This window comes from Lepidochelys kempii, chromosome 7, assembly GCF_965140285.1.
Source record: "Lepidochelys kempii isolate rLepKem1 chromosome 7, rLepKem1.hap1, whole genome shotgun sequence".
NCBI lineage: Eukaryota > Metazoa > Chordata > Testudines > Cheloniidae > Lepidochelys > Lepidochelys kempii.
The window spans coordinates 35704231-35729813 of record NC_136386.1 but is presented as its reverse complement, the minus strand read 5'-3'; the positions used below and the strand labels follow the sequence as shown (position 1 = coordinate 35729813).

At 43.9% G+C, this 25583-nt stretch overlaps 1 protein-coding gene across 6 annotated transcripts in view; it reads left to right on the top strand.

Moving 5' to 3' along the window:
- Nucleotides 1-5457: 5457 nt before the first annotated feature.
- FBLN2 (fibulin 2) overlaps nt 5458-25583 on the top strand; it is a 194135-nt gene continuing 174009 nt past the window's right edge. For 2 of the 6 annotated variants that reach the window (XM_073352179.2, XM_073352178.2), the window contains exon 1: nt 5458-5622. In XM_073352179.2, the coding sequence (XP_073208280.1) occupies nt 5458-5622 (165 nt within the window). Of the gene's footprint in view, nt 5623-7158; nt 7191-23068; nt 23180-25583 lie in introns of those variants that run through there. The other 4 variants (XM_073352185.2, XM_073352180.2, XM_073352181.2 and 1 more) reach the window with 3 other exon arrangements.

Here is a 25583-nt window from a genome sequence, read left to right as displayed (position 1 = left end):
TAGCTCAACATTCCCTATCCAAATAATGTCTTCTAGGTATGGAAGATGAATTTTCATACCTGGTTCAAGCCTTACACAGCATTGCTGCTCCATCCCTGCAGCCCAGCCTACAACAGACAAAGGGAAAGTTTCTTTCCCAAGTTCTACCTTCCCATTGGCTCTTTTGGTCAGGTGCCCACTCCTTTTCGTTTACCTGTGGGCTTGTTAGCCCTTTTCAGGTAAAGCAAGCAGAGAACAGACCAAGAGGGATTTTACCACTAACTGGTTGGCTGGGTGTCCATCAAAGGGAGCTACTGCCACCCCGCTTCATGTATCACAGCTCCCATCACTTCAGCTCTACCTGTAGTAGCCACAGTGGGCATGCTACTGTGCAAAAGGTGCAAGATACATTTTAACCACCTGCTTTAGAGCAGATCTAGATGGCATGAGAGTTAAAATTCTGGCAGCCGCTGGTATCTTGTCTACTGCACTAAAGTTCAAACCAGGGCTACCACTTGTGGAGGCAACTATAGAAAACTGTGCGGGGGGAGGTCGGGGGGGGCAGGGGGAAGAGGGGAGAACCTATTGTAGGGAAAGCCTAATGTAGTCCAATATGCAACTGCTATCCTAGCTTAAGAGTACCATGGACCAGTTCTTTCTCAGCTCTGCTGCTAACCTATTGGGTGACCCTAGGAAAGGCATTTCAAGGCCTCTGTTTTTGCTCCTGTTTTTTGTCTCTTTATACTCAAAGGGCTTGTCTACACAGAGACACCCAGGAAAATTTAATCTGAATTAACTAAAGGTGTGAATTTAAAATGGATTTGATAAAGTGCACTAAACTCCTGTGTGGATTCTCTCATTTAGAATTAAAGTGGCCTTAATTCAGTTTAGCTTATGAGTTAAAATTCCCTGTTTATACAAGCCCTAAATTCTTCAGAGCAGGGACTGTTGCCTTCTATGTTGTTGTCGATTACCCAGCATGCAAGGCCCATGGTTTTGGCTGCGGTCTCCAGGTGCTACCATAATACAAACCAATAACAGAATGAGTTACACTCAAGCAACGGTCTCTGATCTCTGGAAATCATGGTCCAAGCTCTGCTTAGATCATAAGGAAAATTATTTTGGTGATTAGGTGAGATGACTCTCCCTGCTCCCCAGTGGGTGGGTCATTTATACATAATTAAATACAAACAAATCATTTTCCTGACAAGCTTGGCTCAGGACTGGAACAAAGAGGGTGCTGTGATCCAGCACTGAGGGATGGTGCATGGGATCTGTCTGTCTTCTCTAAGAGCAACAAATACACCAAAATATTACAAACCAGATAAGCAAATTTTGCCTAGAAAGCACTATTCTTAGTTTAAGTAAACTAAAGTGTGCGTAGTGTAGGTTAACACCTGAATATCAACATCAAAACAAGCATCAGTAACTTACATCCAGAGAATACTTCTACGCTATTAGCAGCAGCGACTGAAGCATATGAGAATTACTATACTTTGAAACATATATTTATCAGATTTCAGAGTAGCAGCTGTGTTAGTCAGTATCCGCAAAAAGAACAGGAGGACTTGTGGCACCTTAGAGACGAACACAATTATGTGAGCATGAGCTTTCGTGAGCTACAGCTCACTTCATCGGATGCATGTATTTATCAGTTATTGTGCCTACTGCTATTGAATTACAGCAGCGGGCCTGAGCCTGAGGTCTTCGGAACAAGACATCTGTTCCTGCTCAGGAACTAATTGGTCAATGGGAGTCTGGCCGCTGATTTTAAAGGGAGCAGGATCAAGTAGGAGCCAGCCTTAGCACTGGCTCAAATCAACTTTCCATTGCGCTAAATCCTGAACTACTTATTCAGACGTGACCTAGTCCAGGCAAATCTCCCAAAGAAGTAAATAAGACTTTGGGCTGAATAAGGACTTCAGAATTGGGCCCCCTATTAGCAAGATGCTATCACTATGATAAAATCCCCAGGTACATCTCGTGCTTTCTTGGACTTTGCATTTAATTTTGTTCCGATCTCTTTCTGCTAGGCTTATACCATTGCCTCTCTTTTGTGTGCCCAAGAAGTTAGGTTCGTAATTGGTTGACAGCACTTGACATTTAGTGATGTATGTAAACCAGGGATTGGCGATAACATAAATGCTGTGCTCACTCCTGAAGTGCTTGAGGCACATCACTTTGTAGCTAGAAAGCAATCTGAGTCCTGAGGCCAACAATTCCCCTGCTCTTTTCTAAGTTCTGTCCTTTTCACCTAAGAAATGATCATTTGGGAAGGGTGCTTGATTGTTTCCTCACCTCAACAGGAATTTTTTGGGTTAAAGTTACACAATCATTTCATGTAATTACTCAAACCTCAAGGGTATAAAGTGATTACCAAGCAGGGTCAGAAAGCATCCAGGAGGGCGGGGCGGGAGGGGGGCAGTGTAATATTGCACAATAAGGCAGTTAAATGCCTTCCTCTCCCATTGGCCTGTCAGAGACAGGCATTATTCAGAGATGGAAACTCTTAGTCTTTTATAGTTGTATACACATTTCCCATTCAGTTACGGTCAGATTGTTCAAAAGAGCTCAGCTCCCAGTTAGACACCAGGTTAAGTGGGCAGTTTTTGAAGAGCCCAGCATATTGCATGCTGTAAGTGTCAGCGTGGGAGTTGCAGGGCGCAGAACACATTGAAAATCTGGCACTTAGGTAGGTGCCTGCATGAGAACAGACCATTTTGAAAAGCGCATCCCATGTTGGGGGGGCCGAGCACCTGAAAACTTGATTAGAAGGAATTTGTCTGGCCTGTAGTTTGTACTATCCGGGCAGTAGGAGCATGGCCTAACTGCCTGGTGGTCTGATCGGACGCTTGGATCAGATCATCACACTGGAGACCGGGCTCATTCTATGTCTTTGTTCTGCCCATCACCTCCATAGTGGCGAATACCAGCAGGACCTTTATGGTCTGAAAGAGCCCAGCCATGCTGGTGTGCAGGTTTTTCTAGGGTGCTTATCATCAGAGCACCTCACACGTATTAACACCCCTGTGAGGTAAGCCCCGAGGCCCAGAGCCACACAGGGATTTAAGCATTGCAGCGCTCAGCCTTGCAGCACCTAGAGAATCACAGGAACAACACTGAGAGCCACAAAGGCTGAGTGAGGCACCTAGGCTCCCTATACAATGAATGGGGAGACACGGGTGACTTCGAATGGGATCCACAAAAGCCAGCACCTTAGGCAGGGAGTTGCCTCAGCTAGCCAGTGGGAGATGCTGTTGAGAGGAGGTTGTGCTAACCCCCTCAGAGACAGGCGCCTATCTCCGCACAGTGAGCCACAACTGGGGAACCAACTCCTGGAGTCGGGCAGCTTAGGCACCTAAGCGGTTTCCTGCAGGAATGAATCGGGCACTTGCCTCACTCCCCACAAAAGGGCTGGAGAAGGAGGTGGCGGTGACAATATTTCATTTGCCAAGAGTGAAGCAGCATGCAAGTTAAGTTGAACAAGTGGAACTTTATTAAAGCCTGTGCACTGTTGTTCTGTCTACCTGGCTGAATTGCTTCCAGCTTAACTCCCCGTGTTCCCTGCTCCCCTGTCAAGAACAGCTCCCACAGGGCACAGGGGCCCTTTGACTCCATTTCCCCTGATCCTGACACACTCACCTTAAAACTTTAAATCCAGCCCTTAGATCACGCACCGGGGATGTGGTGGACCCAGCTGCAATCCCCCCTCTACCTGAGACAGAGAAAGTATTTGAAGAGGGGCCTCCCAGAGCTCAGGCAAGGGCGCTAACCCCCAAGCTCTGGGATATTCTGATGTAGGGCTCCCTCCGTCTCTCCTGTTGAAACAGTTCCACTGTGACTGAATAATGAAAGAACGATTAGAGCAGGAGGGACCGGCACAAGAGTCTCCCAGCTTCCATGTGGATGTCCGAACCACCAGGCTACACAAAAGTGAGACTGACTCTGTAATCCAATGGTTAGGGCCACCCACCTGGGAGGCAGGAGATCTAGGGTCCAGTCCCCTTCTCCAATCACTCTTCCATTGTTTAGAGGGGCAGGCAGTGAGGAGCTGCTGGAGTCTTTTCCTGCGGTGGGGAAAAGCTCTGGCAGCCTGGAAACAGTGGGACACTATGCTGCTAAAAATAGCAGTGTAGATGCAAGGAGCCCTGTTTGGGTGTGTAGGATACATACCCTGGTGTTCTGGCATGTCTGCACTCTGCTTACCTAAGCAGTGCCTCGCTGTCCAAACCGTTATTTATATTTGAGCTGGGGGCATGCCGTGTATGCACTCCACACCTCACCGTAAGGAGTGTGCAGTGTAGCTGTCCCCTTAGAGCGAGGGAACAGAGCACATGCTCAGAGGCAGAAGCTTAGTCCCAGAGGGAACTTTTACCCTGAAACCTTAAGCACCAAGTGAATTTAGGGACCTACTGGGTTTGGTGAGAGTTTTGTGGATCACAGTGGAGCCTAAAATGGGGATCAGGGCCACAGAGATTACATTGATTTGGTCAAGGGGAGACAGGAAATGGCTATCAATTGAGTAGGGGAGCCAACAGCCAGCCTTCCCTGGATGCCTCTGGAAAGCTGGTTTTAGCTTGCAGGGAGAGAAGGGTGGCTGAGTTATCCTGCTTTTAAGGCTATCAGAGACATTTTCTTGATGGGACACAGCACCATAAGGATTTTGTTCTTTGCCTAAACCTTGTCTTTATAGCAGCATGCATTTCTCCAAACCGTCTGTATTTTCACATCAATATGCCAAGTGGAAGATCTGATGTTAAGGTCAAAATCATCCAATGCTGCAGTCATGAGTTACTGCAAGGAAACCAAACAGCAGCCTGGATCTCTGCAGTCAGCAGTGGAAAATTAACAAATAAACATAATAAAATCAATCCTTAGCAGAACTTTTAAGCAGGCTTTGATGTAACTGACTAAGCTTCTAACCTCTGAAAACCAATACAGCCAGGCAGTTTTGCATGGCATGGCGACCAAGGTGGGGGACAGGGACATTGACGTTGTTTAACTTTCTTCTTTTTCCACCAGGAAATATGATGCAGATTTTCTCCTTCTCCAGGAGAATGTTATAAAACAGGCTGTTTCATTGTTTCAATATGTGCAGCTTTCCCCTGGCTTTTTGAGTGGAGGGCGCTACAGGCAGAGGGTCCCGGGAGGCTGCTGGGGACCCACCTCGTTCCTATTAGAGAGTAAATATTTCCAGGTTTTCCCCTTTCCCCTCCCCTCCTCCCCCCACTGGTATAAGAGAGGGGGAAATGCCCTGCTGTAGAAAATGGCCTAGTTGGTTCAATCTCCGGTTAGGTCTCAGTGGCTCTGCAAAGCACCTGTGGGGTCTAGAAGCCCTTTCCCCACGAAAGACGTTTAACTGGCGAGGTGGAACTGAAGCTCGGCTTTATCCCCAGATAGTTCAACAGCAGGGCAGCCCGGCCCTCTCCTGCAGGGGGAAAGGGGAGGGGGGGGGTCTCAAGGGCCTGGTAATTAACAATGATTGATGGGCCATCGCCCCTGGGTTTCAGGTTAGACAAACACTTCGCGCAGTTGGTCAGTTTCACAGACACTTTTGGTCCCTCCCCTCGGGTGCTCCGGGATCCCCCCGGTATGAAACGGCTACAGCAGCAGCAGCGGCGCCCGCCGGCCCGGCAGAGGAGGGTAAGTGTGTCCGCCGGTAGGAGCGAGGGAGGGAGCCGGGCGAGCAGCAGCCCTCCGCAATTGACGGGAGTGTCAGTCAGTGCTGCGGGCCGGGGGATCGCCTCCCCCCGTGGGAGTTCCGCCTCTGCAGGGAACTGCAAAACGTAGCTCTGGGCCAGGTCCCCGGGCCACTCGCCCCGCCGCTGCCTCCTGCTCACCTGGGAGTCCCCCCTCTCCCCAGCCACCCAGCTCCTGAGCGCAGCAGCAGCGCTCCCAGGCACGGCGCAGGCGGGGTCACCGGCCTGTGCACGGTCCCGCGGCTTCGCAAAAGCCCCGGCGCCCCTGGACCCTCCCCGTTTGCGCGGATGGTAGAGCCACCGCCTTGCGTGGACGCTTGTGGCTCCGCTAATAAGTCAAAACAACCAGCAGGCATCGCGCTACGGCGTTCAGAAATCCTGTTTTCGTTCCGCCCCCGGGAGCGCGCACGGAACAAACCCTCGCCCGCTTACAGAGGCTCAAGCGGCTGCAACGTTGAAGTAATTACACAGCGTGCGGTCCTGCTAAGCGACGGACTGCGTGCGCTGGAGGTGTACTGGAATAGAGAACTCGGCCGTCCGTCAGAATAAGCGATATGATCCAAACCCTGTTTCCTGCCCACCCGGACAAACATGCAAATATTTGCTTACCTGGTGGTGGTGGTTTGTTGTTCTGAAAGTGGCAAATTGCCCCTCCACCCCCCCCCCCAAATAATACTTGAAATGTTTCAAAACTATTGCTTTACTGAAAACGACCCTCGGGGTGGAGAGGAAGAACTGAGAACAGTTTGTGGAGTGGTGGGGGTTTGCAAATCGAATTACATGTAGAACACGGGGGGAATTGGCAGATAAACTCACTTTTTCATGAAATTGTTCTTCAAGTTGTGCAGACTTGCTAGCCCAGTGTGAGCTTAATGAGACCCAAGGAGGAGTTTAAAAGGAAGACACTGTGTAGATATAAGACAGCTAGGGGAATACTATGAACTTCTTAATTTTGCTGTGGACTTTCTTGGTATAAATCTACTGTCTAAACAGTTTTCAGAGAAGCAGCCGTGTTAGTCTGTATCCGCAAAAAGAAAGGGAGTACTTGTGGCACCTTAGAGAGGAACACATTTATTTGAGCATAAGCTTTCATGAGCTACAGCTCACTACATCGGCTGTAGCTCACGAAAGCTTATGCTCAAATAAATGTGTTCGTCTCTAAGGTGCCACAAGTAGCCTTGTTTAGACAAAAAGAAAAGGAGTATGTGACATGCTCAGCAGATACACTGCAGTAGTGAAAAACATCCAGATTCTTGAGGAGGGAGATGTGTGACAGATATTTGCGGGGAGAGGAAGGGAAGAGGAATGGGGCAGTGGAGGGAGAGATTCAGTCCACTGACAGGAATAATATAAGACTCCTCCATGACATGCTCAGTACTTGAATCAGCCAATCGCTCCTTTTCTCCTGCCCACACCCCCTCCTCTCCTTCCCTCTTATCTCTTCCTCTTTACAACTCAGATACTTTGCTGGACTCCCCCTCTAGCCATGTCCAGAGTTGAGGAATCTGACAGGTGAGTGGAGGGTGTAATTAGACATGCACATTTGTACCACCTACTGCAAGTTCTTTTGTTCTTTTTGGCTCTGTGATCGCAATTGGCCTTTCTCGAATTCTTCAGCGCAGAAGGAAAAGATGTTATTCAGTCACTCAGCAGCTAGTGAGATGGTATTTGAGAGTATATTTGTCAGTGTGGCTTCTGATAGATCAGCAGCATCTAACTTTTCTATGTTGTGAAAGCTGCACTCTCCCTTTGGAGGGCTCAGTTAGATATTCTATATTCCCGAATGTCTTTCTGGGCTCCAGAGAAGGAGAGAGATTCCAGGTATGATCGATTCTGGATCAGTATTATATCCAGTGTGTGATTTTGTTTTAACTGAAATAGTTATTCCAGTACAACCCATAATGTGGACACATTACTACAGGTATAAAGGTGCATTATACTAGTACAGCTTATTTCCTTTCTTGTATAAGACTAGTTGTAAGGCTAGAAAGCATACTTGGGCCACTGTATCTGCATCCTCACTAAGGGCTAGTCTACACCAGAAACATTTTGTATTGCTTAATTATACTGTTATAGTTATACCATCAAACCCTCCTAGTGTAGGTACAGTTGACGCCTGCAAAAAAGTGCTGGACAAAATGAGCTAGACAGGCAAAAGCACTTTCATGTCATTATAAATGTTTCTACACTAGGGCTTTTGTTTGGTTAAAAAAAAAACACCTTACCACAAAACAACCCCCAAAATCCATATTGCACCCTGAACTGACATTGGTAGAATAGCAAACGTTTCTAGTGCAGACTTGGCTTCAGGTGGTTGCACAGTTTAATTATAGCAGTATATTTAAGCAGTCCAACTTTTGTATGTAAACAAGCCCTAGAATGTCTCTAGGGTTGCCGCGACAAGTACTACTGCAAACTTACCTGGCTGAAGTAGAGCAGAAATGGACACTGCAGTCTGGGAGCATGTCTAGATGATGGAGGAATGTGTTTGTGAGTTTTTTCTCCTTCAGGTTAGCGGAACCCTCCACTGCCTTAACACCCCTTTAGAAACAGGTTAACAGTTAAGACTCCCACCTAAGGAAGCTCAGACAGAGCTAAATGGATTGAAGAAAGCATTCGTTACCTAGACAGGGCGTTTGTGTTCGTTCCATGGTGGCATTTGTCTTGGGTTGCTAACTTTGGCATATTGCAGCATGTTCACTGCTTTTAAGGGGTCACTAAAGTGATGTGAGTTCTAGACTTGTCATAGTACATTCCTGGGTACATGCAGCCTAATTCAATTCTGTTTCATGTGCACAGCCCCATTTTCCATCCATTATATGAGAAAATGTATGTGCCAGATGTATGTGGAGGGGAAGCTGAATTTTAACCTTGCTGCATATATGTCAGAGTAGAATTTGGCCTGTCACATTTAATGAATGTGTTGAGAAAGTTCTGCAAACGCACACATGAGTAAATGCACTGGACTAGTCATAGGCTTCTAGACATCTGATGTTGGCTTTTGACATTGCTAGGTAAAATGAGGAAGGAAGGAAGGAGACTCATTGATTCCAAGGCCAGAAGGGACCATTGTGATCATCTAGCACAGTGGTCCCCAAACTTTCACGTCATGCCCCCCTTTATTCCTGTCTATGCCCCCCCCCAGGAGTTGGGGCTGCGGCTCTGAGGAGGGGGAGCGTGGACAGCAGTAAGGGGACCAAGGCTGGGGCTGCAACTGGGGGCAGGTCTGGGGCCGGGAGCAGAGCAGTGGCTGGGGGCCAAGATTGGGGGTGGGGCTGGGAGCCGGGGCCGCTGCTGGGGGAAGGGCTGGGAGCAGAGCGGGGCTGGGTGGCCCACACTCCCTCTCTGCCCCCATGGAGGCTGATCTGGGCCCTGCCGTGCCCCCCTGAACATTCCTCCAGGGGACAAGGGGGGGCGGTGTGCCACAGTTTGGGGACCACTGATCTAGCCTGACCTCCTGGATAACATAGGCCATTGAACTTCTCCAAAATAATTCCTAGAGCAGATCTTTTAGAAATACACCCTATCTTGATTTAAAAATGGTCAGTGATGGAGAATCCACCATCACCCTTGGTAAATGGTTCCAGTGGTTAATTACCTTCACTGTTAAAAATTTACACATTTATTTCCAGTTAGAATTTGTCTAGCTTCAACTTCCAGCCATTGGGTCATGTTAGACCTTTCTCTGCTAGATTGAACAGGCCATTATTAAATATTTGTTCCTCATGTAGATACTGATAGACTGTAACCAAGTCACTTGTTAACCTTCTCTTTGTTAAGCTAAATTGATTGAACTCATTGAGTCTATCACTGTAAGACAGATTTTCTAATCCTTTAATCATTCTCGTGACTCTTCTCTGAACCCTCTCCAATTTATCAGCATGCTTCTTGGATTGAGGGTGCTACAGCTGGACCCAAAATTCCAACAGCAGTTGCGCCAGTTCCAAATACAGAGGTAAAACAACCTCTCTGCTCCTATTCGAGATTCCCCTATTCATGCATCTTAGGATCATATTAGCTCTTTTCACCACAGTATTACACTGGGGGCTCATATTCAGCCACCACAATGCCCAAATCTTTTTCAGAGTCACCACTTCCCAGGATAGAGTCCCCAACTGTGTAAGTATAGTCTACATTTCTTTGTTCTCAGATGTATACATTTACATTTAGGTGTATTAAAACACACATGTTTGCATGCACCCAGTTTACCAAGTGATCTAGATTGTTCTGCATCAGTGACCTGTGCTCTTCATTATTTACGTCTCCCACAATTTTTGTATCCTCTGCAAACTTTATCAATGATGATTTTATGTTTTCTTCCAAGTCATGGATAAGAATTTAAGTAGCCTAGGGCCAAGAATCTATCCCTATGCGATCCCATCGGAAACCCATCTACTTGATGATGATTCCCTGTTTACTGTTATATTTTGAGACCTATCAATTAGCCAGTTTTTCATCCATTTAACGTGTGCCATGTTAATTTTATTTTGTTCTAGTTTTTCAATCAAAATGTTGTACAGTACCAAGTCAAAAGCCATACAGAAGTTTAATATGGTCTGTCACTTGTTGTAGACTAGTTGTCATTCAGCACTGGAAGTATGCTTTTTTCAGAGTTTATTTTTGTTTTGCTGGACAGTTCCTTGGCAAGCGGAAGGGGGGGCTTCCATCAGGTCTGGGGGATTGTGCTGTGGAACCAGCTTTTCCAGGCAGGATCCATGGATTTCAGCTCCCCTCTGTTTGCACAGGAGGAAAAGAGCATTCAGTTCCTAGCTTGTGGGTATAAGCCACTTTCTCTTACAGCTTACCTCACTTTGTCTCTCAAATCACTGACTCCTTTCCAGATTTACAGTTAAATGCATTTTGCATTTATTTTTCTGTTTGTTGAGGTGTTTATACAGTTCTCATCACGAGAGTATCTTCTCCCAGATTTTTAAAAGAAGTATCTAAGAAACGTATATGTGCATAGGAAGAATACACTTTTCCGCTCACTGTCTTTGTCTTGTGGATATTGAGTATTTAGCTTGGCTATACTGCTTTAATCAAAGCACTGACTGCCTGGTTAAGGGCCTTTCTGCTTCCCTGAAAATAATTAAATAAATAAACAAGTAAGCAATTGGGCGCCGTCTTGTAGTTCTGAGTCGGGGCCTGATCTTGTAGTTCCTACACAGGGAATGCTCCGACGGAAGTCAAATGTATACCCAACTGTCCTTGATGTTTTATTTTAAGACCTTCTAACTGGACTAGTTTGGGACCAGAGGGCTGGTTCAGGGCCCCCTCTACATATCTCTAGTTTTCATGTCCAAAAAAAAAAAAAACTGTAGCAGGGTGGCCTGCCTTTAAAGGCCAAGAGGCCTGGGGCTAGCCAGCCCTGTTTAATCAGCCTCACCTGTGTCGTAATTAGCTGCCTCCCAGCCTAAGGGGGCAGGGCTGTTTGGGGTCAGGGGACAGCCTGAGTATCACCTCGGCCTTATCCAAACAGTGGAGAGAACTCGGGTAGCAGGAGGAGAAGAGAATTGAGTCACAGGGAGTCTTGTGGAAGGCAGTGAAGTAGGGTGTGGAAGAAGCTGGGGACTCCAGGGAAGCAGGCTGGGAGTCCCTGTCCTATCCCAGTATAGGGAAGGCTGAAAGGTAGTCTATAGGGGCTGAGGCTATGTGCGGGACTCTGGGGAAGCAGCCTGGAAGTCAGTGCTCTATCCAAGAATAGAGAGACTCAAAGGTAGCTTGGAAGAGGCGCCCGAGCGGGGTGGGAAAGCTGTGTGTGTGTATTTTAGTGTTGCCCTGGAAAGGGTTACGTTTTAGTGACTGACTTGGCTGGAGGACAAAGCTATGGCAACAGCTCCAGCCTGGGTGGGGAAGGCTGTAGGGACCCGCCCTTGGAGGAGGAAATGGAGGCAGGGAGCACCTGCAGTCTTTTTATTCCCCCAGCTGTTACAATTCTAGCAACTAGCCTCAGCTGATGAGACCAGGAATTTCCCTGTTAACTTTTTAGTGGCTGGAGTAGCCTGGGGTTTATACACCCCGGGACAATACTCTGCTAAAACTTGTCCTGGTGTGGCTGTTTTCTTTTTCTTTGTCTCTCTCTGGGGCTGTTTTGGGGATTGTGAGATAAAAATGCCTTTTGAACTTTCTCTGTGTCAAACCCTCTCTTGGGGATTTTCCTGTGCAGGGGAAAGAAGAGTTTCAGCTTGTGGAATGTCCATCCCCTTGGGGTGGGGGTGTGACTGGGGTTGAACTCTTCCCCAGGGAATAAGCAGGGGTTTCACTCCCTTCAGTCAGTGGCTATCCCGAGCTTGTGGTGAATGTTGAGACCCATTGGGCCTGTGCTTCCAACCAAGGCCTTCTGGCAGCTTGGGTCCTGAAGGAGCCAAACTCCCATAGTTGATGCAGCGTAGTCATAAAGGTGGATTCATAGGTTTTGATGGTGAGTGTCCCAATGTCACATCTGCAGGGGCAGCAAGAGAGCATCCTAGAGAAAGGGCCAAGTCGCCCCTCTCTTGTTCTGGATGTCTTTTCCAATCAAGTATGGAGGCTTACCCACAGAGCTCAAGGGGAGACGTATCTGTGAGATTCCCAAGAGCAAGAGTGGCTAACCTGTGACTCCGGAGCCACATGCAGCTCTTCAGAAGTCAATATGCGGCTCCTTGTATAGGCCTGTAGCTACAGGTGCCAACTTTCCAATGTGCCAGGGGGATGCTCACTGCTCAACCCCTGGCTCTGCCATAGGCCCTGCCCCTACTCCAACCCTTCCTGCCCCCTCCCCTGACCCTGCCATGCCCTCGCTCCCCCCCCTCCCTCCCAGAACCTCCTGCATGCCACGAAATAGCTAATTGGGAGGTGTGGGGAGAGAGGGGGGAGCTGCTGATCGGCAGGGCTGCTGGTAGGGTGGGGGTGGAGCTGATGGGGAGGCTGCTGATGTATTACTGTGGCTCTTTGGCAATGTACATTGGTAAATTCTGGCTCCATCTCAGGCTCAGATTGGCCACCCCTGCCCAAGAGGCAGGCAGCGTGCTACATAGCTGACACTTTCCTCAATTCTTAGTTTACTTTGATACCTAAACTTCCTCATACCCCTCCCCTTCCACAGAGTGTATTCAACCCTCTGGGTGGGAATGTACTTCAGTAAGTTATGTGCATACAAGAAGAAGAGAAAAGAACCCTGAGTCTTATTTAGTCCAACTCTTATCTCATCTTGCACACACCAACAATCCATGTGTTTAGACCAAGGCCTTGATATAGTGATATGGTCTCCCCTGTTTGCTTTTGTGTAGTTCTTCCCCTGGTTCTCTTGCCCTTGCGGAAGTTTGGATTTCCTGCTAGCTCTGGGGCACAATGTTAAACTCATTTTTGGGCTCAAACCAGCCAAAAAAAAAAAAATAGTCAGGGGCTGGTCTGCCAGGGATTGAATTGTTTGCGCCTGATTACACCATTGTGTTCTCCATATAAGAAAGTGAACTGTTGAAACAAACAAATATAATGATGTCCTGCTAAGAATATGGTGTGATGATTTTTTGGGATGTATGTGGGGGAGGGCTGGGTCTGCATCTTCTCCCACCGCAGTCAATGAGCCATTAAGTTCTAATATCTTTTGAACTTGTGTGTTACAAACCTATCCTATTTATTATTCATCAGAGTAAAGCTGTGCTAATTTAACTTCATCTTCCATTCTGCTTTAAGAGTTTTATACATTCCTATCTGACTGACTTGCTAATGAACTCTCTACATGGATTGCTTCCAAAATCAGACAGAAGTTTAAATATTGCCCTTGATCCATGTACACAACTCCCATTGACTTCAGAGTCCAGATGTGACCTTCGGGCTTTCCAAGTAGAGGCAATTTATGGAAGTATGTTTTTGACTGAGATATGACATTATTTCTGGGTGCACAAGAAGCTGTGGCTTTCAGCAGTGTGGTCACATTTTATGAATGGGTATAGGCAATGACAGCTGAGCTGTCCAAATCTGTGCCAAGAATACAGCATGCAAGGGATACGGGCTGAAACGTAAGCTTGAGAAACATTTCCATTATGGACAATAGAACAGTTGAATAGCAGACTACTATAACTCCCTGTGTGCCCGCTTACTCTGCTGTTCATACTTAAACAGATCTCAAAGGGTAAAGGGGTAGTAGGACAGTAAGGCTTTGTCTATGCTGGCAACTGAATGACAAAACTTTTGTTGTTCAGAGATGTTAAAACAGCATACACCCCGAAAGACAAACGTTTTGCTGAGGAAAAGCGCCGGTGTGAACAGCGCTTTGTCAGCAGGAGCATTTTCCTGCCGACAAAGCTACCACCGATCATTGGGGGTGGAAGTTTCTTGTTGGCAGGAGAGCTCTCTCCCGCTGACAAACAGCAGCTACGCTGCCTGCCTTTTAGTGGCATGGCTGTAGCGGTACAGCCTGTCAAAGTTCCTTCCCCACTCTGAACTCTAGGGTACAGATGTGGGGACCTGCATGAAAACCCCCCGAAGCTTATTTTTACCAGCTTAGGTTAAAACTTCCCCAAGTACAAACTATTTTACATTTTGCCGTTGGACTTCATTGCTGCCACCACCAAACGTCTAACAGATATATAACTGGGAAAGAGCCTGCTTGGAAACACCTTTCCCCTCAGAATCCTCCCAAGCCCTATACCCCCTTTCCTGGGGAAGGCTTGGTAAAAATCCTCACCCATTTGCATAGGTGAACACAGACCCAAACCCCTGGATCTTAAGAACAATGAAAAAGTAATCGGGTTCTTAAAAGAAGAATTTTAATTGAAGAAAAAGTAAAAGAATCACCTCTGTAAAATCAGGATGGTAAATACCTTGCAGGGTAATCAGATTCAAAACCTAGAGAATCCCTCTAGGCAAAACCTTAAGTTACAAAAAGACACAAAAACTGGAATATACATTCCGTTCAGCACAACTGATTTTATCAGCCATTTAAACAAAACGGAATCTAACGCATATCTAACTAGATTGCTTATTAGCCCTTTACAGGAGTTCTGACCTGCATTCCTGCTCTAGGCCCAGCAAAAGCAACACCCAGACCGAGAGAACCTTTGTTTCTCCCCCTGTCCAGCTTTGAAAGTATCTTGTTTCCTCATTGGTCATTTTGGTCAGGTGCCAGCGAGGTTATCCTAGCTTCTTAACTCTTTACAGGTGAAAGGGTTTTTCCTTTGGCCAGGAGGGATTTAAAGGTGTTTACCCTTCCCTTTATGTTTGACATAGCCGTATTGCTAAAAGTTGCCTAGGGTAGTAGACATAGCCTAAATATTCCGAAAGTCATAAGCTGAAAATCTTTTGAGGTGTACTACTTCTCTGCAAAGTGGCTAGGTAAAAATGTGTACCTTCTGACTTGAGACCTGTTCCCCGTGTGTACTCAGAGTACTCTTTAGGTCATTAAAGTGAAACTTTTATTTCTTTTTTTACTCCTGTTAGCCCTTTGGAGCAACATAACTCAGATGGAACGAGCTGGATTCAATCCCTGTTTGTGCATCAACAGAAATATTTAGTAGGGCCTAACTGGTTACACTCAAGGAGACAGGGCTGCACTGGTGTCAGCCAGGGCCTAATTTGACAAATACCTGTATACCAGGGTGTGAGAAGGAAAAGAATGCTGCTTGACTCTTAGGTTTTGTCTACACTGGAGAATTGAAGCCTTAGTTATAGAACTGTTTGTCCTGTACCAATATCAGCTCAATTGTTTCAGTGCATCCATGTTCACTGAGCTGGATTGGTTTAAGATACCAGATACCAGCATTTCAACCAGATACCTATCCCAGTATCCAAGCTGAGTTCTTGGCTCAGCTTTCATTCACCGTGCATTCTGGGAGATTTCAGAAGATCATTGGTATACTGTGGGCTGGGGAGTGGGACCAGTGAGTGCAATGCCCAGTAGCAATAAACCAATGCAGACTGAACTAGTTAGTGTTTAACTAGTTATGAAACCTGCTGAAAGGCAGTCCTGGCAGTTAGAAAAAACATCTTTGTTTTTTTGTCTGAGTACCTTTAATATGGAAATCGGCGAGATCCGATAAGTACAGAACCTTCACTGCTGTTATTACCCAGTACCTTTTTCGAGAAGAACCACACAGTAAATATATGTCAGGGCCTGGAAAAAATGCATTCCTGTTACGCATACTGATTTAGGAAATTAAAAATAACCATATAATTCATTTGGCTTTGTTTAGAAAAGAATTAAATATTTTAAAAGTTTAAGAAGCTTGTCTGCTTACAGTGATATTACAAATGATTGCATTTTGTTTATTTAGTTTGTTTTAAGGTTTGCTTTTTACTGTATCATTAATTGTAATGGACTCGTTCCAGCTGACTTGCATGCATAACGCCACTGAATTTTGCATGCAAAAGGAATACTAGATCTTAGTTTAGATACAAAACCTTCCATTTATTTTCTTATTTATTTTTAAAGTTATTCTTTCAAAATTTCCTTTACAACATACACTATTGGCTTTGTTGGAGATGGGAGGCGACTAGTTCTAGTTATATTGTGTAGAGTCACATTCTGCCCTGGTTTTTATACCCTGTGCAATGCCATTGATTTGGGGGTTGCACAGGGTGTATGCGAGCACAGATAACTGCCCTTCTAGTGAAGTCACTAATCCAAGGCCCAAATCACACTTTCTGTATTGAGGAGAATTGCCACAATAACTGAGTTGGATTCAGCGGCTATAAAGAAGGCAAAGAGATTTGGCCTTAGGTGGCTCCCTCCTTCTAAAAAACCCTTTGTAATCAACATGATCTACTAGCCCAAAAACTTTACAGAAATAGAAAACTAGGGGTAATGTGAGTCATATTTTAAACAATGCTGGAAACTTGAAAGGGAAATCACTTGAAACAGCAGTGGATTTTCCTATGCAGATAGCTTTGGGGATTACCTCTGGATCCTGCATTGATAAGTAAGTGTCAATGGATTCATTCTCCAATATGAATTGTAGTACGTTATAATATGCTGCAATTTGCCTTTAAACTTGGGAGGCAATGCTGTAAATACATTTTGCTTTCTGGCATGCTCTTGGGTTACTGACATGACATTCTGCTTTGATGCTGGAAGAATTTGCCCTGAGGAAAAAGCATGTTTAATCTTTTGGTTTTTTTTGTAAAATGCCGAGATTAATATCTTGAGCACATCACGAGAGAGGGATACGTCCTTTTGGGATTCTACATTCATTTCATATTGTTTAGGATCACTTTGATTTCTTCCTCATAGTACAGCGTGACAGAGGATGAGCTGAGTGTTCGAAATCTCTATTCTGTTCAACAGGGAACTTTTAAGAGTCTCAAATATATAAGATGTGTTAAGGTACATGAGCAATTATATTTACAGCTTCTTTTCTTGGCTCTGGGCTGTCAGTTGCTTGTTTTGAAATTTAGGACTAAAACAGCACTGTCCAGTTAAACACAACTATATACCAATACGTTTCCTTAGCTATTTTACTGATAACAGCTTGAATTGTTGCAATGTGTTCTTTTAAAATATCTACTTTACTTTTCACTCTGTTTCGTACAGATTTTTGAACTTAGACCAGCCCCCCACCTAAAACAACAACAAAAACCCAAGTCAGTTTCACTTTTGTTTATAATTTCTGGTTACTTTGTTTCTTACTTAAATAACAAGTTCCCAGGGGCTGGGACTGTCCTGTGTTTTGTGTAATGCCTAGCACGCTGGGGTCTTGGACTATGATTGGGGTCCTTAGCTACTACTACAATCATCATCAACTTTGGCAGGTTCTTATGCACTAAAATAATATTTCGGTGATTCGGTTGCAGACATTGCTGGGGAATATTTTTTCATTAAAAAGAAAATAGCCTCTACTGAAATTTTAAAATAAAATATTTCCATGGGTTTTAATTTGTCTTTTTAGTTCTGTCAAAACATGTTGATCTGAATCAAATATGCTGCTATCCATAACATCCTCATGATAGGAAACTGCTGGACTCCAGTCCTACAATTGATACAATGTAAGTGGACTGCCGTGCTTCAGTGGGGATGCCATTTTGGTCAATGAAATTCTGGTGAGTGCAGCAGTTTGCCCATGTTTTATCATTTGCAGGGCTGGAGCGTGGTGTATTAGGTGGTTCTTTTGTTTTTGTTGTCCCCTCTCGTTCCTCACCCAGGTCTCTACGCTCTGCTTCCTGATCACTAAATTCTTGACGCTTCCATTAAAGGGAACTGAGTTCTAGAAAAATGACTTCTCTAGGTGGACTCCTGTTTTATTCTCCTTTTTTATTATCTAGAATTTTAATTTGCAGGAGTGATTGTAATCAGCATAAAGCTACTTTTCCCCTTCCTATTGACATGGATATTAGAGCTGTGAGAACAGTCTCACTGCTGGCCACACAAGACTAGAAAATCAAAAGTTGGATGTTTTTTCTTGAACATTTTGTGGTTTCTCCTCAAATTCTGTTTTCTCCCTAAAACAAAGGGTATTCTTTGTTTTTCTTTAGCCCATTGTGAAATTCTGCCATGTCATCACAGATTGTTGCTTTTGTGCTGAAAAATGGCCCTTTTACCCGAGGCAAAGGAAGAACATTGCAAATTGTTCCACAGTGGAGTTGTGCCTATTTTGGCAATGAAATATCGTCTGCTGGCAGAACTGTGCACTCACAGGCAAAATGTCAGTTATTTTGAAATTTGTGAAAACTGATGATTTCCCACAGCCCTAGTTTGGAAGATGTCAAGGGTCTGACTTTTCATTCTTCAGCAAAGCTCCTGCTGAAGCAATGTTTGGGAAAGCAATATTATGCTTTCCTTTTTAAAATGCCATTGCATGGTGTTAAATACTGTCCTAAGGTTATCTATATATTTTATTTTACTGTGGTATATTTGGGGTCAGATGTAAAATGGATTTTTAATTGTTCCATTAAAGCTCCAATGGGTCTTTCCTTAAAGATTTATTTATTTGCATTGCAGTAGTGCCTGGAGGCCCCAGCCCAATTGTACCAGGCACTGAACAAACATCGAACACAAAAAGATGGTCCCTGTCCCAAAGATCTTATAAAGTGAGACAATGAGGGGATACAGCAAACAGAGTGGGGAGAACAAGATAAGAATGAGGCAATTAAGGTCAGTGTGATAAGCAGCGGTCACAGCACACTAGACACCAGACTGTTGTCAAGTCGTTGGGCCTAATGTAGGGATCAGAGCAGAGATGGGATTTGAAGGAGGACTATATAGTGCCTTTGTGGATTTTTATTGAGAACTCCTCTCAGGCATGAGGAATGGCATGAGATGGAGCCTTGAAGGTGTGTATTTGGGGAAATTTGACAAATAGGCAATGAAGACTGGCATCATTGGCAGGGTGGAGGATGATAGTCAGTGTCCCCATTGGGTAATGGAAAATGGATAGGTCCATGAAGGGCCTCACAAGTCGCTTGTTTGATGGTGTGTTAACTCCAATATGATGGCCAAGTTTCAAATATGGGTCATAGTGTGTTGGCGTGATATGGACCAAGGCAATTACTTTCCAACTACATTTTTCTGGCACTTTCAGCTCATTGTGTTTTTGTTTTTTACTTCTGTGAAATTAGTTAAATAGCTGCTGATTTTCACCCAAGAACTGACTTCATTTTGGTGAATCCCTAAGTATCTCTTAGTTACTCACAGAGTTAATGTGAAAATTCATTAGTTGTTCATACACTGCTTTGAGGTTGTTAGATGAGAGGTACTACAGAAGTACAAGGTATGAATCATAATTTCACCAAATTCTAGCCTGGCTCAAATGGCTAATAAAATTAAGCATTTTTGAATTCTTAAGTGTGAGTTTTCTAGATAGTCTGATCACCATCCTATCTCATGCTCAACAGCTTATTGATTTAAACTCTGTCCTGGAACTACAGCAAAAATGTAACCTGAGGTTAGCAGGGAACAAGCTGTAAGGTCTTCACCGTGTCTGAACTTGGCTCTTAATGCTGTAGGCCAGCAAAAGTCCCCAGGGAGTTGTATACAAATACCAAGTCTGAAATTGGCTCTAAGAATCTATTTAGACTTTCAGCCATTCAGAGCAGGGATCACGTCTATTTCAGTTTGTCGAGTGCTTAGAATGGTGGGTCCTGATCCTGACTGGGGCCTTCAGGCAATATCAAGATGTATATAAATAATCATGATAAACGTATTTAATCCCCTCTGCTGCCAGAAGAGAAGTGTGCTCCAGCAACAGTATAATAGAGAACCGCTATGTAAATGAATGGTAAAGGAAGATGTACCTGGTATGTGCAACAGTGAAGGGGAGTATTGTGCCATTAACATTGTCTAGCACAGAAGAAATTAAATCCTTTCTGTGTCAGAGAGGATGTGGCTCTCCAAGTAAACCGTGAACTCCTTGACACTGGGGCACTCCACAGTTTAGGTTATTGGTTACAAAATCTGGATCCTTCTAGAGCACTGGTTGAGACGCAGAGCAATCCAGTGGCTAAAAGTGATTATTGTGTGATGGCTGCTTGGCAATTTGAGACACATACTGGTGGCTTCAGTTAAGTTCTTAAACAAGCATTTACATCACAGAAATCATTGATTTCCTTGCGCCTTGCTGGTCTCTTCTAAGCAAGACTGAGGCATGTTGGTAGAGTAGCAAGTTGCTTTTCCTGAAATGTAGATTAAAAATGGACTTTTGTTTTTAGAGATGTCTATTTGTAATTATTCCTAAGCACTGAAATCCCTCTGTCTGCTCCTTTTTTTTGTTGTTGCTTTGTAGCGTATAATTATTATGACTGAGCAAGATAAGAATTCTTGAATGGTAATATAACTTTTAAATCCATTATGAAGGGTTTCTACAATTGAGGTTTTATTAAAAAAAAAAAATTGTTCCAGTTAAGCTCACACAACTGTTTCTGAACAGCACAAATAAGCTGGTTAATTAATCAACTGGAGGATCTCCAGTCACACAGAACTAGTGCCTTCACTTTAGAACAAATTGGTTTCTCCCAGTAGGCAAAAGTATGTGGATCTGGGCAGAAGGGAAGTGAGTTCATATGTTACTTATATGGAGCTTCAAAATATCTTATAAAAAGCAGGTGTTACCACCAAGGTCCATTAAAAAATTAATGACAAAAAAATTAAAAGTAAGCAAATCCCTTGTCATAAATTGCTTTGCTTTGCACTTTTCTGACCAAGAGTTATTGTTCTCAGAGTGTTTGTATTTCCTGTTTGTTCTGTTGCCTTGATGTCTCAGATTCTCCTTCCTCCATGATTCCTAACTGTTGCTCTCCTTTAATCTTCTGTTGCAGCTGTTCCTTGGTGAGCATTTCAAAGATGATATAGCTTTCCCTCCATGTCTCACGATCTTAGCCTGGCTGGGAAGCAAATGGAAGCCTCCACCCCTTTGCTCATGAATTATTGCCAGATAGGGTTGTATCCTCTTTGCTTTGCTTGTGTAATTTACTTGAAAATGTATGAGCAATTGGGGAGTGGCAGGGTCCAAGTGATATTGACAGTGGATTACTTTACATGCTGTTTTCTTGCAAAAGTCTGTCTGGAGCAACGAGATCATCTGTTTCTAGTTCTTTTTTCAGGAAATCTAGATTATGTATCTAAACGCACAGCGGCATCAAATGAGCATTTTTCTTAAAATTATATGGGCTTTAGGTGTGTGCTGATTATGACCATCGTTGTTGGTGGGATTAGATGGCAAGGAGGAGTTATTCTGGAGTACCAGTTTTACTGATCTGCTGTTCCTGCTTTGTGCCCCACGGGCAATGTGAAGCAGCCATCAATCCAGTTCATCTGACCAGTTAAATTGGGTTTAGGACTCCTTTACATTGCTGGAGTGGAACAAAACTACTGGAACATAGCAGTGAATGTGGTCCCAGATCTTTAATGTAAAGAGACAAAAGGATGTCTTATGACTGTATCCTCCCACTCAGTGACAAAGTGGTAAGCGAATGCATCAACATGGAGTTTTCTAGAGACACTGAAGAGGGGTAAAGCTACTGCACAGCATGCTCCCACTTTCCCTCCTGCGTACTTGGTGGTGGTACCAGGGGATAAACAATGTGTGATTTGCAACATCTGTCATTTGTGGCTGGGATATTCCCAGGCACCACCTTCTTCGTGTAGATGGGGCTGATGAAGCAGGTTTTTTTCCTTGAGCCATTTCTCTTGTAGTTCTTCCCTCCTCATCATTGCCTATATACTGAGGTATGCTATCTTCCCAATGTATATAGGTGTACCTATATACCGAGGTACGGCCTCACCCTTAAAGAGGTACATGGTCAGAAAGAGCTACTTCCACCTCTCCGTAATGCTGCTCTACTGGCCCTGAATCATTTATACTTGATTTTTGACTATTTCAATACAAAGAGAATCAAATACAAAAAAGAAATGTAATAGAAAAATGTCAACAGCCAGCAGAAGCTGACCCGATTTCTCAGCTAGAATGTTGCCAGCGTTTGAGGAGTCCATTGGCAGTATGGCTCCATTTTGCTTTTACTTCCAAAATGCACAGGCTTTTGGTCAACTGATGCAAAAGGAATTACAGTGCCACCGAAGGGCTAAGGGTGCTGTTGGAGTCAAAAGGCCAAAGATCACTATTGAGGGTGAAATTATCACTGTCTTTACGTTGGCAACCCGGCGGCTTACACTCCAGGCATTCAGATAGTTCAAAAGCCTAAGATAGAACACTGGGTGGGGAGGCGGGAGGGGAGATGTGCTGTGCTTCCTCCCCTGCACACACCACCAAAGAGTGCTTTTGGGCGCACACTGCACTGGGCAGCACTGGGAAGAGCGCTGCTGCCTTGCTCAGCATGCTCCATCTAGCGTCCACAGGCATCACGCTTCCAGCACTGGGGCACTCCTGCTCTGGTGTAACCAACTTGTCAGTGTGTTGAATGTCTTCCTGTCTGTCCCATACGCAATGGACGTGAGTCTGTTTAAGCTCCCTCCTATAGAGCCTAGATTTTTATCTCAAGCTGTAAAGGCTTGTGCTGGTAACTTAGGGTCCCCAGTTCAGTCCTTGGTGTTGGCCAAGTTGATAATTGTCACATTTACTCTTCCTTGGAGCAATAAGTTAGCTGCTAATAAGGGTTAGTTTCTTCCAGACTGATCCTGCAAGTCCCTGTATGTGGACCTCCTAGAGAAGTCAGTGGGAGTTTTGCATATGGCAGGATTGAAGAATCAGGCCCTGGGGAAGTTTTATATTCAAATGATTGTAGTTAGTCATAATATCGGTTTCTGACTTCGAGATGCCAAATGAAAGTCTAAACTGCCAGATACAAAAGTCCTGCCTTTCATTATACCTGGATTGACAGGACAGAGAACAGTCCTTTGAAACTCTAAGCTGTTTCCTTACACATCACAGGGGGTAAGAAGTGAATTAACCATATCATAGGCACATGGTACTTCCCTGCTCAGATTACACCACAAAATCTGGGCAGTTCCTAGGACAGAGCTGGGAAAGGGAACTTGTGAGTGTAAGAAACACTTGGAAACAGAGCACTAGTAACATGACTGCAGACAAAAGGTTATAGGAAAATTTAACTGCATCTACAGTCCTGCACATCTACAGGTTAGCAGAAATCATGGTTAACTAGATGCTTGTAGTGAATTTATTGTGACTGGTATGAAATAACTTGGCTTTAAGCTTTAGTTTTGCTTTATGTTATCTGTTTTGCTTGTAGTAGAAATTATACCTTACTGTGTTATCCCTTAACTTTGTACTGACTTTGTTCTCCAAATTTACTTTCTAAATGTTAATCACAGTTTTAAAGCTCTTGTTAAATGTCCTCTGTTTGTTTGGTACAGTAAAGACTTCAGCAGACTTAGAAGTGTTTACTATGTGTTCTTTTAGCAGTGTATTAACTACAAGCTATGGCTGCACTGCACATGAACAAAGCTCTTTGCAGTAGAGTTTTCTGCAAAATACTTCATAAACAAAATGTGTGTGGTTTGTATTTTAGTCAGAACTCAAGTGAGCTATTTTTTTCCGTTCCTCACAAGTGAATGTCTCAGAAAAACAATTATTTCTAACACTGCTTCTGGCCTTTTTGACTCTGAATTCTGAGAGGATTTTATCTCACATACTGAAGTGGAAATTAAGTTTGTTTTTGTTTAATGCAAGTCAAGAAGTAGTCATGATTCAGTGTGACAGGCTGAATGTAAGCCATATGAGCTGAGCTATATAAGCATAAAGGATGATTGTACTGCAGAATACCTCCAAGTAATTTTAGATTTTTGACACATTTACCACTTCACAAGTTGTGTTTTTCTCTCCTCCACGCTCCCCCCCCACCCGCCCCCAGAACCAAGTATCTGATGTAATAAAAAATGTCTGTATTTTTTGTGGGAATAGTAAGTGTTTGGTTAAATTTTCTCTGCTACAATGAATTTCTCATAGGAACATGGAATTTTCTCTGAAATATAATGGGAATGGAGTAATCCAATAGTATATGTACTTGTCCTGCTTTACTTAAAAATGACCTTATAGAAACCTTGAAGTGAATCAACCTCTGATACTAATAGTTATCACTAGATCAGCCTATTAGCTGGTGATCTGTCAGTAGTTTCCTTGACTAGCTTTTTTACATGCAGTGATATAATACATGGCAATCTTTGGTTGTTGAGGATTACATTTTCACTGTGGCATGTGGAATGTAGCTCACTCCACTCTCATTAATGCCCCTAACTGGAGTTTGCATGTTCATCGAGATCACTGTTTGTCCCTAGGAATCCTGCAACATGAGTCAGATTTCCATAACTAAACTTACTTTTTGGTGGTCATCTATTTTTTTCTTCTTTTGATATTTCTTCTGTATTTGTATAATGTATCACTGTTGTATAGATGGCAAATGAAAGGCAGTTTTAATTCTAACTCGAAATATTTGGGTTAGTAACAGAATTGCTGATTTAATCCTATTACTGGTAAATCTCTGTATCTCCTAACATTTGTGAAGGTAGCTGATCATTTTGCAACCTAAACAGTTCAGCAATGGATACAAGTTAAGGTCCATTTCTGAATTACAGGCTAGTGCTTTCTTTCAGATGTTGTGAATGGTGTGTTCTGATATTTATTGTGTGTGTGTGTGTGTGTGTGTATAAAACGGGGTGTGTGAAATTAATATAACAAGTAGCGTACATTAGAATGTAGTAAAAAAAATTGATCAGCTTAATCTACAGGGCCAAATTCTGCTCTGTTACAATAGGGTGACTTTGTCAGAGGAGTTACTCTAGATAAACACCAAGGTATATATGAGAGCTGAACTTGGCCCAATAAATCTGTGCCAGTGGAGTGGGATAGTGTAAATCCCACTGGAGTTAGTGGAAAGCCTTTCCATTGACTTTGATGGCAACAGGGTCAAGCCCATTATGATGGAAGATGGTCCAGATCATGGTGTATTTTTGCTGCTTAACGTTGTGTGTTAATATATATTGGATACTATTTGTTTTTTAAGGAAAATGCCAGTAAAATGTCTATTGTTAGGCTCCAAATTATCCTTACTCCACTTTCACAATAAACTAGCCAATATATACTCTGAATATATGGAATGTTAAATAATTTCTGGCATTAGTGTGCCCTTGCAGGAAGAACAGATGGTACATTAAACAAGTTTTGCTATGGGATAAAATGTTCCAGGTCTCTGACAGATCGTATCCATCTGTAAGGAAGAAACAGGATTTGTGTAAAGTAAACAGGGTAGATTCAAACGATTTGAAATTCGCCTCAGAAGGCAAAACAGGTTTTGTGCACTGCTGTGGTGGAAGCACATTGCTGTATTTGACCAGGTGACACGTATTATTTGTGCTACCATAGCATCTAGGAGCCCTAACTATGGGCAAGGATCTCACTGTGCTAGGTCCTGTACAAACACAGAACAAAAAGATGGTCCCTGGTCCCAGGTGCTATTTATGTTCTTCAGAATGGGGTGTCGTCATTTTAAACATAAGTGCATTTTTGTCAGGTGGATCCCAAATGG